The 15392-nt window shown below is 41.2% G+C and overlaps 2 protein-coding genes across 8 annotated transcripts in view; one reads left to right on the forward strand and one right to left on the reverse strand.

Annotated features, from left to right (window-relative positions):
• Window positions 1-6709, reverse strand: part of PHKB (phosphorylase kinase regulatory subunit beta) — a 2092963-nt gene extending 2086254 nt beyond the window's left edge. For 3 of the 7 annotated variants that reach the window (XM_069607056.1, XM_069607058.1, XM_069607055.1), the window contains exon 1: window positions 6598-6709. Coding sequence is in view for 2 of the 7 variants with exons in the window: in XM_069607053.1 (XP_069463154.1) it covers window positions 6598-6661 (64 nt within the window). In the remaining 5 variants the exon portion in view is untranslated. The remainder of the gene's footprint in view (window positions 1-6597) is intronic. The other 4 variants (XM_069607057.1, XM_069607054.1, XM_069607053.1 and 1 more) reach the window with 2 other exon arrangements.
• Window positions 6710-7216: 507 nt separating this feature from the next.
• Window positions 7217-15392, forward strand: part of ITFG1 (integrin alpha FG-GAP repeat containing 1) — a 1448837-nt gene continuing 1440661 nt past the window's right edge. Inside the window, exon 1 of the mRNA XM_069607059.1 lies at window positions 7217-7601. Coding sequence (XP_069463160.1) covers window positions 7424-7601 — 178 coding nt within the window. The 5' untranslated portion in view covers window positions 7217-7423. The remainder of the gene's footprint in view (window positions 7602-15392) is intronic.

A 15392-nucleotide genomic window follows, 5' to 3' on the forward strand; every position in this document is an offset into this window, starting at 1 on the left:
TTTCAAACTGGCGAAGATATATAGACATCATCATTTTTATCTGGAAAGGATCAGAGGATGGACTAAAATCCTTTCACATCTGGCTGAATAGTGTGGATACCGACATCCAGTTTACTTTGCAATGTAGCAAGAAGGAGATCAATTTTCTCGATCTTAGAATCCAAAATGAACAGGGCAAACTAAAATGTAGCCTTTTCAGAAAACCAATTGACAGGAATACATGACTGCATTTTTCCAGTAACCACTCTCGCCACCTCAAAGAAAACTTACCGTACAGACAATATCTCTGTGTCCGGAGAAACTGTACTGGATTGGTGGACTTTTATAACCATGCAAATGATTAAAACTCACAACTGCAACAAAGGGGCTACACTAAAAAACTCCTCAGCAGGTCTAAGAAACGGGACAGATTCACCAATAGACACACCCTATTGACTAACAAAGCGCTTCACGATTAGGAACAGGAAGAGAGCAGGATGACATGTGTTATCACTCATGGACTACACACCTTCCAAGTTAATAAACTAATCACAACATATTGGCCTTTAGCCAAACTGTGTTTACCCAATGAACCGATCCTGAGGTCTGCATTGAAGCGTGCACAGAACATTCAAGACAAATTGGTGCATTCAAAATTCACTAAATCTACACTGCATATTGGACTGTGGAATTTACGAGCAACCACTGGACATTTTCCTTGTGGTAACTGCATAGTATGTTAATTCACCAAAAAAACAGAAGTCTTAATATTGGAGATCACATTTGGACTTTGACAAACTTCAAAACCAAAAACGTTAGTATACTGCATTGAGTGTCCATGTGGACTCATGTGCGTCAAACTACTAGACCTGTGCATATCAGGATCTCTGAACACAGGTCCAAGATACGATGCAAGAATCTTTCAGCACCCATGGTTAACCACTACATCAAATATCAACACACAGCCAATGATATTCCGTGGTGGGTGCTGGAGACAGTGAAAGAATCACCCAATGTAATGAGAAGTCTTCCATTCAAAGAAGCCCGCTGGATCCACAGATTGGATACCCACCATCGAGACCTAAACAAAGAATTCCTACGTCCATCATAACTTGTGTTGGGACCACTCAACATGGCACTAATGAGTACAACGTGTTGTAAGCCCAATCGATTCATTATTCTCACCTTTAGCTTTTCTGGGTGACATTTCCTTACCCAGGCCGCACCCATATAAGTGACCGCCATGACACGTTCAGGGAACATGCAACCAGCAACTGCCAGACTTTAAAACATTGTTCATTCTTTTCTCTTACATTATTTCGACTCTTCCAGGGCATATTGCCACCAGCAACCGACAGACCGCAAAACAGCGATTTTTTGCAACATGTTGCCTCCATTACATTGGACCCACCTGATTCACACGCTGATCAATACTGTTTCCTTGGTGTACATGGCATTTTCTCTAAACCATCATTTCTAACTATAATAATAGTTGCACACAACATTCAAGTCTAAGATCCTTCATAATCTAGGCCATAAGCTTCTAGGGACTTCATATAAATGCAAGGATCTGGTGCATTCTTACCAGTACTAGGGCAAGGTCTCAATCAGCCATTGCTGTGTTGCTATCACACAATCGTGACTGCCATGGCTACAGGGATACACACCTCGACGCGTTCATACATCATACGCAGTGCCGCCAACATGCCCTACCTGCACAGATGCTCCGGTGTCCATGGAAACAGTGGACACAATGGACCGCGCAGACCCGTAGCGAGCACAGACGCTAGCCAGAACGCACACCCCACTAAGGTAAGTCATGGGCGATGGACACATGGGAGCAAGCATGCCCCACCACAAAAGGCGGTCAAATTGACCCATCTCCTTTCTTTTAAGCGCGTATCGAAGACTCCATGGATTTCGCACCCGTGATCTGTCACTAGCACCCTAGCCAAATAGAAGACTATCACACTGACATGCCAGTATCATTGCAGAGTCTTCAAGGTATGCTAGATCTTCTTTTTTCTGAATATGGCAGTTAGTCTGCCTTTAAACAGAACAAGGGTTATTTATGATACAAATTCCGGTTTCTCTTCAGCATTAAATCATGACAACACTGGATGTCACCCCGTGGACCCATTAGCAGGACCACATGCGTCCGGAGGATCAAAAACGAATAACACTAAATATATTGACCTACTAGACAGGGTACTTTATTTCATCATCCCTACCATTATAGGGCTGTTCTAGATGCCGACTAGCGGCCCTTTAGGTTTTTAGCTAGACACTAGTGCGTGGCTCTCGGAGCACAAAGATATTTTTACTACCTTTAATTATGCCACTTATACAGGATTCATTAACGACATGAGAGGGCTGGACTTGGATGATGCAGCGTCCATGAATTGAAGAGTTGACTTTTGGAAGTCCCCATTTTTCACAACAAGGGTAAGTTCATACCAGGGCATTTGTTTAATATCAGGCAGTTGCTATAACTTCTAGGTACCCCTAGCAGTAGCATTCACTTATACTTACCTCTATCTTGTCTGCTTCCACTTAGGGTGCACCCACCTGCTGTGACGAAGGCTGTATTGTGCTAACCTAATGATTCCCGGTCGAAACGTGAAGCTGAATCCCAATCACAAAATAGGGGTTCCTTAGAGAAGCAAAGATGTTTACATGCACGCAAGCAGACCTACAGATGGACATTTAAATATTATGCCCATAAGAGTGACAAGTTGGCTCACGAGTTTTGGTTAAAAAGAACTCCACAACAGATGTGTGTTGTGCTACTAACAAAATATAAATATGTTTCTCAAGGTTAATGACATATAACTTAGTTATGAGTTATAAGGAAGAAATTGTTGAACCTTTTCACTTATGATCAAGTATTCCTTTCCTAACTAGATATGGAGGGTATCCGGTCATTGCATCAACAACCAAAGCATCGACAGCTGTACCATCTAACAAAAAAAAATCTATTGCATTTTTTTAGATGGTAATGGGTTTAGTTTAATAAAAAAGGTTAAAAAGAGGGGGTGGGGAGGACCCCCCCATTAAAAAAAAATTAAATAAAAAATGCATTAGATGCTTTTTTTTAGATGGTCTGGCATTAGATGCTTTGGCTGTAGATGGAATGACCATAAACCGATATGGAGATTAGAAGTTTGAACTAATTGACTGTACTCACCTTCTTTTTCTTTCTTTTTTTTTAAACCAACTGAATATTTGAATGAATCAATTGTTTCTATTGCACCAGTTTGAATACAATTTGTATTGTTCTATTTTATGTTTTCATGTATTATGTCAACACCAAAGATTTTATAATCTCATTTACTTTTTGAATTCTTGAATAAATTAACTTCACATATGAAGTTTTTACACTACAAAAGGATATGTGAATGTCTATTTGATCTAGGGTAGACCAAGCGTGATATCATTGCAGAAGCGCGCCTTTCACAAATTAGTTTCTAATTGTATTAGAATCCTTCTACAACAGCGGGTATTATATATATTTGCGATTACATTTGACCCCCACCACCGCTGTTTAAAGGGGCACCCCTTAGTGTTTAGTATAGCCTGCAATACCAAAGCAATGGGCTGATGTGGAATATATGCTGGTGCATGGCCTGACCCAAAATCAAGAAATACAGATAAGAACAATGAAGTTACAGCTAGAGGTACTTGACTGGGTATTGTTCTGAATACACAATCCAACTTGTCAATTTATTAATGATGACATGTGCACCATACAAAATATTTACGATGAAAGGGAGACTGGGTTATCTCGGGTTGTATATTGATGCTTATGGACAAACACATAGTTTATGTTTCCTTTTTAAAAAATTGCTATGGTAATACCTTTCCAAATGCACAGGCACATTAACAGAAAATCACTAGCAATTTAGACAAACAGGTGCCATCTAGTTTATCGCAAGGAAACCTCTAGGTTTTCAAATGATGCATACTGGCACTTCTAAATCCTGGCACAATATGTGTTCACAGGCTAGTGCCAGCACAAAAATAGAGCAATGTGGCATACTGTAGTATCATATATTGTGTCCATGTCAAGCTTTGCTTTTCATCTATATAAATGGAATTGAGGCATGTGACCTTTGGGCCTGTGAACCCTTGAAGAGTAGCATATAGGTATTGGTATTTGGAAAGCAATTATACATTATCATATCGGTCAAACCCTTAAGAGCATGATAACTTTAGAGTGAACTTGTAACGGACAAACAACCGTACTGGTGAGGTTACAACCATGCATCCTGTAACCTCACAGTCAGAGAAACCAATCTTGACAGCATACATTCAGTTTATGGCCCTTCCAAGGAAACATCACCTCTAATAAGATTATATCAATTGTTTTCAACACATCTGATAGGCAGTAGAAGGCGCTCAGTGAGTTCCTGTGACATTTATTCACCAATGCTATAAATAAATATGCATGGAAGAGAGGTTTATCTTATTGGGTTAGTTATCAATTTTTTGTGTTGCTTTGTTTCACTTGTAGGATATACCTATATTCAGGATTGAACAAAATGTATTAAAAAGGAGATTTTTTTTTTTTTTAAAGTTTGCAACTATGTCCTAGAGGCTTTACTTTTCTAAAGCATTATTGGGTGGGCTCTTTTTTTCTACTAGCCAGGACAGACTGCGACACAAAATTGGTTCAGGCACCAATTAAAATGTGATCTGGTAGCAGGTGGCAACTGATTACTTTTGTACAGAATCTCTGTAGTAACAAATGGGGAGTTCTGTGGTAAAATGTGTTCCAAACCGTGGATTTTAAAGAATATGTATTTAATAAACCTGGCCAAAACTAGCAGCTGCCCAGTTAAATAACTAATCAAACTGACCCAACTTTGGCTAACATTTTGTCCGACAAAAAACAGGGCAGCACTTCGGTCATTGCGCTATATGCGCACTATAGGCCAGCATGGACGTCATTTAGGGGTTGCCAGAGGTCTCCGTTGCTACCCCTAAAAAAATGCAAAAAATAATGTTTTTTTTTCTTTTTCTTCAATTGAAGCTCATGGGCTCTGGCCAGCAGCATGTGGCTCTGTTTCTGGGGTGGCTGGTTTTCTGATAGCTACAGCCGGTAAGATAGCTCAGTGGGTTGAGCACTGGCTGCTGTGTGTGTGTGTGTGATCTTCGGGTTGCAGTCCAACTCCCGGCAAGGTCAACTCAACCTTCATCCTGCTGAGGTTGAAAAATGAGTACCAACACAGGTTGGGTGATATTATATGTATATTGGTGCTATATGAAGCACTTAAGCATAAATGCAGTATAACACATCATTATTGTCTGGCTTTGGCCGTCTGCTTGCATTCACAGTGATTTGGTAATAATATTTTTCGTAGTGTACTCAGAAACAATGCTATGCTATTCCACTTCCTGTTTTGTCAAGGTGTGAAAGGTTGTGTTCCATTGCTTCCTGTGATGTCACTTTGAGGTGGGGGTCAAATGACATCACTTCCTGTGATAGGTCACGGCCTGTGTGATGTCACTTACGCTACCCCTGGCATTTTGATGAAATTACGTCCCTGTAAGCCAGTCCTAGTCTCACAACTGGAACTTTCCCTGTCAGGCTATGAAACTAGTAGTGTACACAACAGGCAGGTGTGGAGTTTGGTGTCAAACTTTTTTCCTTCTGTAAAACAAGGTGCAGACTCTTAAAACAACACACAAATAAGAGAAAAAAGCCTCATTATCGATCGAGATTTTTACATGTGCAAACGCTCGTATTCTAGTTAAAGAATAAACAATACTGTCAAGCGAGAAGGGAGAAGTTGATATGTGGAAAGGCAAAAGGTTGAAAAAACAAATGGATGCACCGAGGCAACAAAATGGGCCTTTTTATTAGGTCTATAACGATTATTCATGGGACTGCTGCTTTACTGATTAGAGCTGTAAAGAAAATAAACGATACACCCCTGTGACCATCAAACCGCAGGCAAAAGCAATACAGAGATGAGAGTGACTAAAATATTATTGGAATGGACTGTTATTTTTGACCAACTTCTGATTGTGTTACTTATGTGTGTGTATTATTGTTTGAACTATTGCAACATGCTTAAGAAGTCTTCCATGTTTGGAACTGCTGTGCAAGACAACCAATGACCAAGGGGAGCAGATACCTAAGGAGCGCACAGACTGTCCTTGGGGCAGGAGTACGGAACCCACTGCTAGGATGTAGCAGCAGTAGCCTGAGCAGTAGAGAAATAGTTTTTTCCCCATAGCTGTAGGGGGGGGGGGGTTGGCTTGCACCGTCTAACGGTATTGGGTGGGCAATGTCTGGGAGCGGCGGGTGAGTAGGAGCACAACAATATGTCACGTTATAAGAAAGTCGATATAGGCGACTGGGCGAGCCAAGGCATGTTCAAGTGAAGCGAATGAGATTAATAAGGAGTTGGTGAGCAGAGGAAGATAAGAAGTGAATAGGACGAGATCTCTCGTGGACGGGTGTGAACAAACGGACTGCTTATACACAGGACAGAGAGGCAACCGGGGTGCTTGTTTATAGACTGTATTGGTGTGATCAACTATTGAGGCAAAATGGGTAACCTGCACCCTCAGAACACAATGCATGCAGAGAGGGGCAGTGGGAGGTCAAACCTGAGCGCTTAGCCCTGGCCCTGAGCTCCAGAACCTTCCAGCTGAGATCTGCCATGCGAGCCATGTCCTGCAAGCTTCTGGTGCTGCCCCTCACACTGAGAGACCACATCTAAAAGTGATATCGAAGAAGGACTACTTGGCACTGTCGATTTAGTCACCGAAGTAATAAACCCCGCTGAAACGAAAACTTATAGTGTGCTAAATAATTGTGAATGTTTATTGAATAATTATAGCGATATCACAGTGTTATCATAAACACGCATTATTATGAATACATAAGTATGGGATACATTATTTTAGAGAGTGTAATAATACTACAATAAAAAAGTTCTTACAACGCATCAAAAATAAAAAGTAGATTTTATATTTCATTTGAAATTATATTCTCGTACGTATTGCGAAGTTCAAAATGGTCGATGCTTCGACATGCTTACAGCAACTCGCAGAGACTCGACATCACTCGAGTGTTACTATATTCGTTCAGGTGAAATCATAGACACAAAAAATGGGCACAGACACGATGACCTGTAATCTTCAGAAACGGCTTCCGTATTTGTAGATGGAACCTTCCGTGTGGCAGAGCTCGTCCCTTTTTTATGTTCAGCGCAAGAGCTTCTCCAACTAGGCAACGTCTCTTATTTGCCGTAAACATAATCGCGACAGTGTCGCAAAGGTTACACCAGGAAGTGGTGTTTGTAATGACAGGAGGGGCCTGTGCTGACACTGACAAGATCTACCTTCCCCGCTTAAGCCCCCCCGGAGCCCGGATTGTGACGCTGGCTCCTCCGTTTGCAGTGTACTCATCCCCCAAACAGGCTTTGCAGAGATGCCGGGCTCGGCGATTATCCCACTGTGCTTTCTGCTGCTGCTCGAATCCCTCTCTGCTCAATCCATGCTGCTACCCGTTACTCAAGAACTTTTTGGCACCGAGGCCCACGGGACGCTTTCGGCATTTGGTGACTTCAATGCAGACAAGCAAACGGATATGTTCATCGTGCGGGAAAGTGAGGCATTGCTCAGTTACTGTACCCTACCACTCTGACATTGTGTAGCTTGTGTGCTCTTTTACTACATTCTTAATCACTTTCTCTCGTTACTTTGTGTCCCATCACTGTGTGCGCACTGCGCGGTCACCCACTGTGTTTCTTTCCCTCTACGTTACTGTGTCTCAATACTTCTCATGCACTGTCATTTTGGGACTATGCCCATGTATCACTCTCACTATAAATGGATGAACTTCATCCGTGCACCTTCGCTTCAATTTTTGTAATTTGTTTTATATATCTGAAAAAACACCATTTACCCTAGTACCCATGCACCATGAAGTGGATAATTGACTACATATGGGTAGGGTAGGTTTCTTGGATAGTGTTTCAACTCTGCATGACACTGTGACGGAATACTTGGTCTACGTAGTAGAGAGGCTCTTCAGAAGCTTGTGTTGGAGATAATATATATTTTTTTTTTTAGTTTTTTTTTTTAAGATGGTAGTTGAACAGTGTGGCGGGTCAGAGATGTTATTCGGCCAACTGGACATGCTTAAAATACAATTTATATTAGCATAAAAGAAAATCCCTCACCTAGCTGTATTGCTAAAATGGGTTCTGTCCTCTGACCAAACCCAAGCTACCTAACTGGCCTTACCTTTCTAAAAAGGAAAACAAAATTAGTACAGATGAATACCCTGGCTTAGTTTGTTGCTGATTGGTGCTTAATCCTTCCCAATAAATGTCTCTCGAAAATCTCTTTCTCAGCTTTCCAGGTTTTAGCTTCTGGTTGTTACAGGCTCATCCTGCTACCCCCCCCCACCCCCCCTCCCAGATACCAGTGCTCATCCAGCTCCCTCACGCCACCTCCTGCATTCCAGGCACTCGGACACAAATAATCCACAAGAGGCCAGAAACGGGGTGAAAATCTCTGTAATGCACGCACAACTGTGCATAGGAGGGCTGCATTCTGCTCTGCCCCTCCCAGCCCTGGCTCATCCTTATGAACAATGGAGTAACTAGATCTATTCTCCACCCATTAACAGCATATATCATAACAAACAGGTCATTTTGCTGAACGGGGGAAGAAAGTACATTTCTTTACTGCGTGCTGTTTTAGCGAGGCAGCCAGAGGCTGCCTTGGGATTTGAGCCAGCAGCATCATCACTGTCTACTTCTCAGGAGGGGCTGTTCATGCCCGTCAGTCTGAGGCTTTACTGCATTCCACAGTTCAGCTGTGCTGTGCTCTGACATCGTTTGGCATGGGTGTTCAGATGTTTAGCCACTCTCTTAGGCAAGTCTTTAGACCAGTCCGTTTGTAATAATGAATCTCAAAGAAAGTGCAGAATCAGAAATGTAACACTGGTCATAGTTCCAACAAAGTTATAAAGTTCATGTATAAAGGTGGAATTACCTCTCTTGGTTCTCTCTGGTCTTGGTTCTCTCTGGTCTTTATAATACACAAAATATTTGCAATCTTCCTTTTAAAGTTTCGTAGACCTCGGTCTCAACAGAAAATGTTCTCGGTCCGTTTATTTTAAGTGAAAAGTGTGAATTTCTGGGCCCTCTGTTTTACTAGAATTTGTATTGTTGAAGCAAGTGCTATTAGCCTATTTGGCTCTCCCCTTTGGATCTTTCTTGTTTGGAGTAGTTTCTGGTGTTCTCATGTAGACTTATCGATTTGGATTCACAGCTTTGATTAGAAGTTCTTTGGCTTTTCTAAATAGCGTTGATTATTTGGTCGGCTAGCACTTTCTTTCACACCCTCTCAGGTCTTCTCCTTTGCTCTGCTTGGTTCGCACCCACTTCTTGAGTATGATCTTCTGCGCCCCTTTGGGGTATTTCATCTATGCCCTGTTTTCTAGAGGTCCCTTGAGCTGGGCGTCTTGACTGGGCGCATTGGGCCTCTGAATTATGAAATTCTGAGCTTCTTGTGGGTCGCTGCTGAGCTCAACCGCCCTTGCTAACTCCCACACCTTGCTGTTCTGCGGTCTTCTCTCTGCGGGAGAGGCGGTTGCTCAGTAAGCGGTCAACTCCTCCTTCTTGGGACCTTGGTTCCTTGATTCTGCCGCGGGGTTCCTTTACTCCGGCACACTGGTCTTCCACTTTGCCGGCAGTGTGGGTTGCTCTCGGGTAGAGAGCAGGGCTCTCTTTCCACCACATACAACCTATGGGCCTGCCTCCAGGCTGTGTTGGCTCTATGTGGCAACGGCTTGTCTGCACATCTTTCCTCCAGCTAATTGAGTTCACGTCAGCTCCTCTCTCTCTCTCTCTCCAGGTAAGAGTATGATCCCTTATTTATGATTTCCTGACATGAGGCATAGTCCTGTTGGTCCTGGGGTTTCATCTTCCAGGAGGGTCAGTATCCACACGAAGCATGCGAAAAGCCCCCCCTTTAGGTTAACATTATCCACTAGTTCCATATATGCTGAGAACACTGTGGACATTGGGTTTAAGGGCGATCTTAAGAGATTGGAAGTCTTTGTCCACTAAAGGGGAGTTGCTCCCACTGAGATCCTGTTTTCCTAAATCCATAGTGAGGGCTTTTCTTAGCGGGCTCGCCTCACAGGGGGCTGTTCCCCCTTGGGGATAAGTGACACATTCCTTGGATTCATCACAGCAGGCATGGGCAGTTGATGAGTCGGTGCGTGATCGCTTTTCTTTAGCGATAGGGGGTGCACATGGATTCATTATACTGTCAAAGGTGGAGAGCGCTTCAGAGTCTGAAACATATCTTTGAATAGACCTACCTACCCTTGTGCTTTTCGACTTCCACTGCATTTGCCGTATTGTTTGAATGTTGCCTGATCAAAAGTGACTCCCTGCTATGTAATGGAAATGCTTTTGCAAATTTGTCTAGAAGGCTCTTGCTCCAGACATCTTAGTCTGTGATTTGGGTGGCTTTTCATACGTTTCCTAATTCCACTTGTGACACAAGGAATTGCATTTAATGTTTGCTTGCGTGTTCTTGCTTGTTGCTGTTAAAGAATATACTTTTGTAATGATTTTGCAATCTATAGAGTAGCTTTAGAGCAGAATAGTATAGATCACACTTCAGCATTTCAAGCATTCTTTAACCAGCTTTATGATGTCCTCTACTCGGTGGATAGTTTACAGGAGTGGTAGGCTCTTTAAGACCAGTAAAAAATGTATACCTCTTACCACTGCACTTATTTGAGGGAAGGGGTACATAGAGGGCGGTTGGGCAAGGGGGTGATTGTCTTTACTCAAAAGGTCAGGCTAACTTTTCTCTGCTAGAACCAGTGTTTTTCCCTGGCTTTTGGGCTACACGCTCGTAATGTAGCTTCACAAATTAGGCAGTCACTTCAGATATCTGTCTGCCTCGGAGCTAGAGATTCGAATCTCAGCAAGACTGGGTGAGCCCCTTATCTTTTGGGCCTCATTTCATTACTACTTTTTGTAGAGTCACTCCTTTGATAGAATGTGGTGATCCCTGATTTTACTTATGAGATCTGTAGAGCTCACTTATACCGAATCGGTCTCTTAGTTCTGGGAGACAGTAGATCTGCATGAAAGGAAAGTTATCGGGGGAAGACCAGGTCTTGAACGACTTTCTGAATTGAAAATGGTTGTTCATGGATCTTGGAGCCAAAGTTAGTGTTCTAGTGGTGCAGTGCTTCCACTGAAAAGGCAATTCCGCGCATTGTTTCCATATGAAACCTAGAATTTAAAGGAGGTGCCCGTACTAGAATGCAGCAGAAGCGGACAGACAATGGTATTTGAGTTTTTCACTCATGAAGGGGGGGGGAGCAGTTCATAAGCTCTCTGGGTAATAATGGCATATTGAACCGATCTCTGATGCAACATTAGCCATTTCAGTTGCCTGTTGACAGGAGAGATGTATTCTCTGCCCTGGGACTGTCAGAAATATGGCAATGATGTCTGAATAATCTGCAGATGTCTGATGAGGTAAACGGGAATTACCATTATCAAGTCTAGATGCAATAGTGACCTCAAGTACCATCTATTTACAACATGATGCTGGTCTCGAAATTGCTGGAAGCTGGGTTGGATCCTGCTTTTAGCCTAGGAGAGCCTGTTTAGATTGAAACCAGGACCTACTTTTTGCTCTCTAGGCCAACTGGTGCCTTAAAAACATGCATATGTGATATTAACTTTGAGTGCTTTAGAATGTAAATAAAGAATAATCAGGATACATCTAGGGCACATTTAATTGATCATCCTTATTGAGAAAAATGTTAGTATGCCTCTCCTGTGGAGGTTAGCTTTGCTGTGTGCGTGGCTGAAATCTAATGACCAGTAAATGATTTAACTCCTGCTCAGCAAGCAGCTAGGACTCACTGCTACAGTATCTTATGCCTGTATGGAGTGTATCTTTCCTTGCTTTTCCTGACCGGTTACCGCTTGTGGTAACTACAATTGCCCCATTCACTGCCTGTATACTTGTACTTATCTCCGCCCACCCGGATATATCTATAAACGCCTGTAAACCCCGTATATATTGCTTCTGTAAGATGTCTGTATCATTTGTATATACCCCTCTTGTATCCTGTGCCTTGTAAATAGGTACCATTGGAATATACCCTTCTTGTAATTAATGACTTGTATATAGATTCTATACCTTATTCGGTGGTAACTAAGCCTTGCATATACTTGTAATTGCTGCGCCCTGTTACCCCTGGGTATGATGCGCATTATAAATAATAAAACAAAAAAAAAAAAAATATATATATATATATATATAATTACTTGCTCCCCAGCATTGGCTCCTGCCTGCTGAGGAATGTTCAACACCCAGGAGCTGGTTTTAACTCCAGCTCATGGAATCTTAATTTAAAATCCTGCATTATAATGCCTAACACACATTGGACCCCATATCATGAAAATCTACACTCGCATCCTAAGGATCAAGCATTTTGTGCAACAGTCCAGAGCCTGGTTCTTGGACGTTCTCTATATGAGTTGGATATAGGGCTATGAGGTGCGAACTGGCACAGAAAGACCGATCCTGAAAACGCATGCACACTACACACTATGGACCCCAATTAATAGAAGCCTGAACAGAAGCCCACAATACGGGACTCGTACAGATCACCGGTTTATTGCAGGACTTTTTCTTCGGAAATGGACACCGAAGAAGAGGGTTAAGAGTTGCACACCTGATGTCAACACGGATCGGCAAATCATTTATAGTTGAAGTCGATACTAGTGCAACACTACCGCCTTCTTTTGCATAATAACTTGTGGTCTACAAAGGAGACCTCCAAACCAAATATGTGTTAAAGGGAATTGGATATCACCTTTCCAACACGGTTTTGGACTTTTGTTTTTTACTCCACATAGATGTGGAGTTGGCAATCCGTGCTGTTGGTAAAAGACACAAACATAGGAAGGCGTTATAGACACTGAGTCTAGCTCAAATAAATTGAAGTTGGTCCCCCTGAGGAAGTCGACAGAAATTAATTCTAATTCTTATATGATGGACAAAACATGTTGGGTCTTGCACATTGGAAAGTAAACAGTGTGATCAACATTTCTCTGCAGGCAGAGAAAGGGTGACATTATCTTGTTGATTTTGAGAATTCCAGCAAGACATCCTTAAATAGAGGAGCAGTCTGGCTCTGCTGAACCAACACTCAACTTTATTTGCACTTTAAGAGCAATTTTGCACACTATCATTGTACTGTTCAAGTTTTTGGAAACGCATCACTTGGCTTTTAGATTTGCATAGGAAGGGTGTTTTTATTAATTACTTTATGTATGGTTTTACACTTAAGTTAGTTTTAGGATGATCATTAGAATCTATATTGCATAAACTGTCGTTATGTCAATAGTTGTCTGTCTCTTAATTTGTATGTTTTTTGACCATTCATTTTTTTGTGAAGACTTATTAATAAAGTGAATGTCCAAAAACAGAATTTTAGACTCAGGACCTATTTGGTCCACAGACCGAGTCATTTAAGTTGTGGATGAAGGTAAAGATAGACACTCTGGTTCCTTAGTTGTTTGTTGTCCTTTGGCAGTATCAGGGCCGAATCTTGGTGTCTTTAAATTGACCCCGCCCTGTCTCATCTGATTTAATGCGAACTGTCTGGATTCATCTGTTACAGGAAAAAAGCCAATTTGCATCTATGTGATGGATCCACTATGTTTTATACAATGGTATGCGTACTTGAACACCATAGCGAGAGGATACATCTGTACTGAGGATGTTGTCCGGGGTTTCCTGTGCCGCTCTGCCTTAAAGTGTGTGGCAAACTCACTGGCCTAAGATGATTTTGCTCATGGTCTGTGGATTGGAAAAGATATTTAGAAAGTATCTAGAAGTCAGTGAGCTAAAACGTTGAGACACATCCACCTCAAAATATAGTACAAAGCCTGCACAGCATAACGTTGTTTCAAATATTTTGACCAAAAGGATTCCTTTGCAGCATTAAAAAATCAAGATGGCTCTGTGCTTCCAAATGGGCAGTTTTAGTACTTTCCTGAATTGATGTTGTGGGGTTAAGTGTAACACAGTCTGGATGTCCGTCACCATCATTTGTCAAATCTCTCCTGTCCCCTCACTCATTAAGTGGGATTGGGTGCTAACTCTATTAGATTCCAGTAACCATCTAGAGTAGGCTTGAGGTGATCTACTGACACTGGTCTGGTTCCTTCATTATGGATTTAAAGTGGCCAGGAATGCTGTTCTGGATCCAGGAGCGATCGGTAGATTATTTAAAATCCTCATTACCATTGGTATATATGTACCACTTGATTACTCCCTATTAACATAATGCATTTGGCCCAGCTCAGTTTGGTTTGCCTGTTCAACGATTCCATTCAACTGAAGTCAAAAAGCGATTTAAAAAAAAAAAAAAAAAATGGAAATTGGATTCTGAAAAACTGGACTATTGTCCACATATGTTTGAGTTCCTGTCATAACTGCTACATCCTTACAGGCTTTTATCTGCAATCTTCTTTTCTTTGGGGAATTATCTAGGTGAAATGTGTAAATTAATCAATTATTGATCAAATATTTTTATACTTTGTCACTGCTGTTAATGGGTTTATATAGTCTAACATTGATGGGGGCGCAACTAAAAATACCACGAGACGAAAGAATATGTAGAATCTGTAAAAAGCCAAACAATCTGGAAACACCTCAACATATTCGTTCGCAATGTCCTAGTCTTGGAAATGACTACATGATAAACCTAGGCCGCTTTGTACATGATTATGATAATATTAAAAGCAACGCCTTTTGGAAACACTGCCTGAATACGAAATCACAGGCAGTACATATAAGCCGATACCAAGTGTGGAAATGTATTAAAAGAAAGCTTGAGAACACAAAAGTCACTACATTAAAGAACTGAGAATCCGAGAAAAAACAGATAGTTTAGAAAACTAAAAATGAGAGGATGTTGAATACACAGTAAGTGTGAAACTCGGTTTTAATTTGAAATTTTATAAATTGAAGATTTAAAAAAAATTCTTAAATGATTCAAACACTTTTAGTACAACCGATGAAAGTATTTGACGATCTACTCGATGTAATTCGATGATGTATGCAGTAGAAATTGTAAGAGCAATCTAATCGCTAAATATATAAATAACATTTGTTTTATAAGAGATTTTAGTATGTCTTAATGTGTTTTAATAAGTGTTATTTGATGACATTTTGTAAAGTTATTATTATTTTTTTTAATCTAAACAAATAAACAAGATTAAGATATAGTGTAGGAATTGTATCTCAAAAGGTGTTTTGGTAAATTATTATTTTATTGTGATCCACACTTGGTGTAGAGGTGTCAGTTTGCTACATAGTTTTTACCATTTGTT

Source organism: Ambystoma mexicanum, chromosome 1p (assembly GCF_040938575.1).
Source record: "Ambystoma mexicanum isolate Mex_15411 chromosome 1p, UKY_AmexF1_1, whole genome shotgun sequence".
NCBI classification, from domain to species: Eukaryota; Metazoa; Chordata; class Amphibia; order Caudata; family Ambystomatidae; genus Ambystoma; species Ambystoma mexicanum.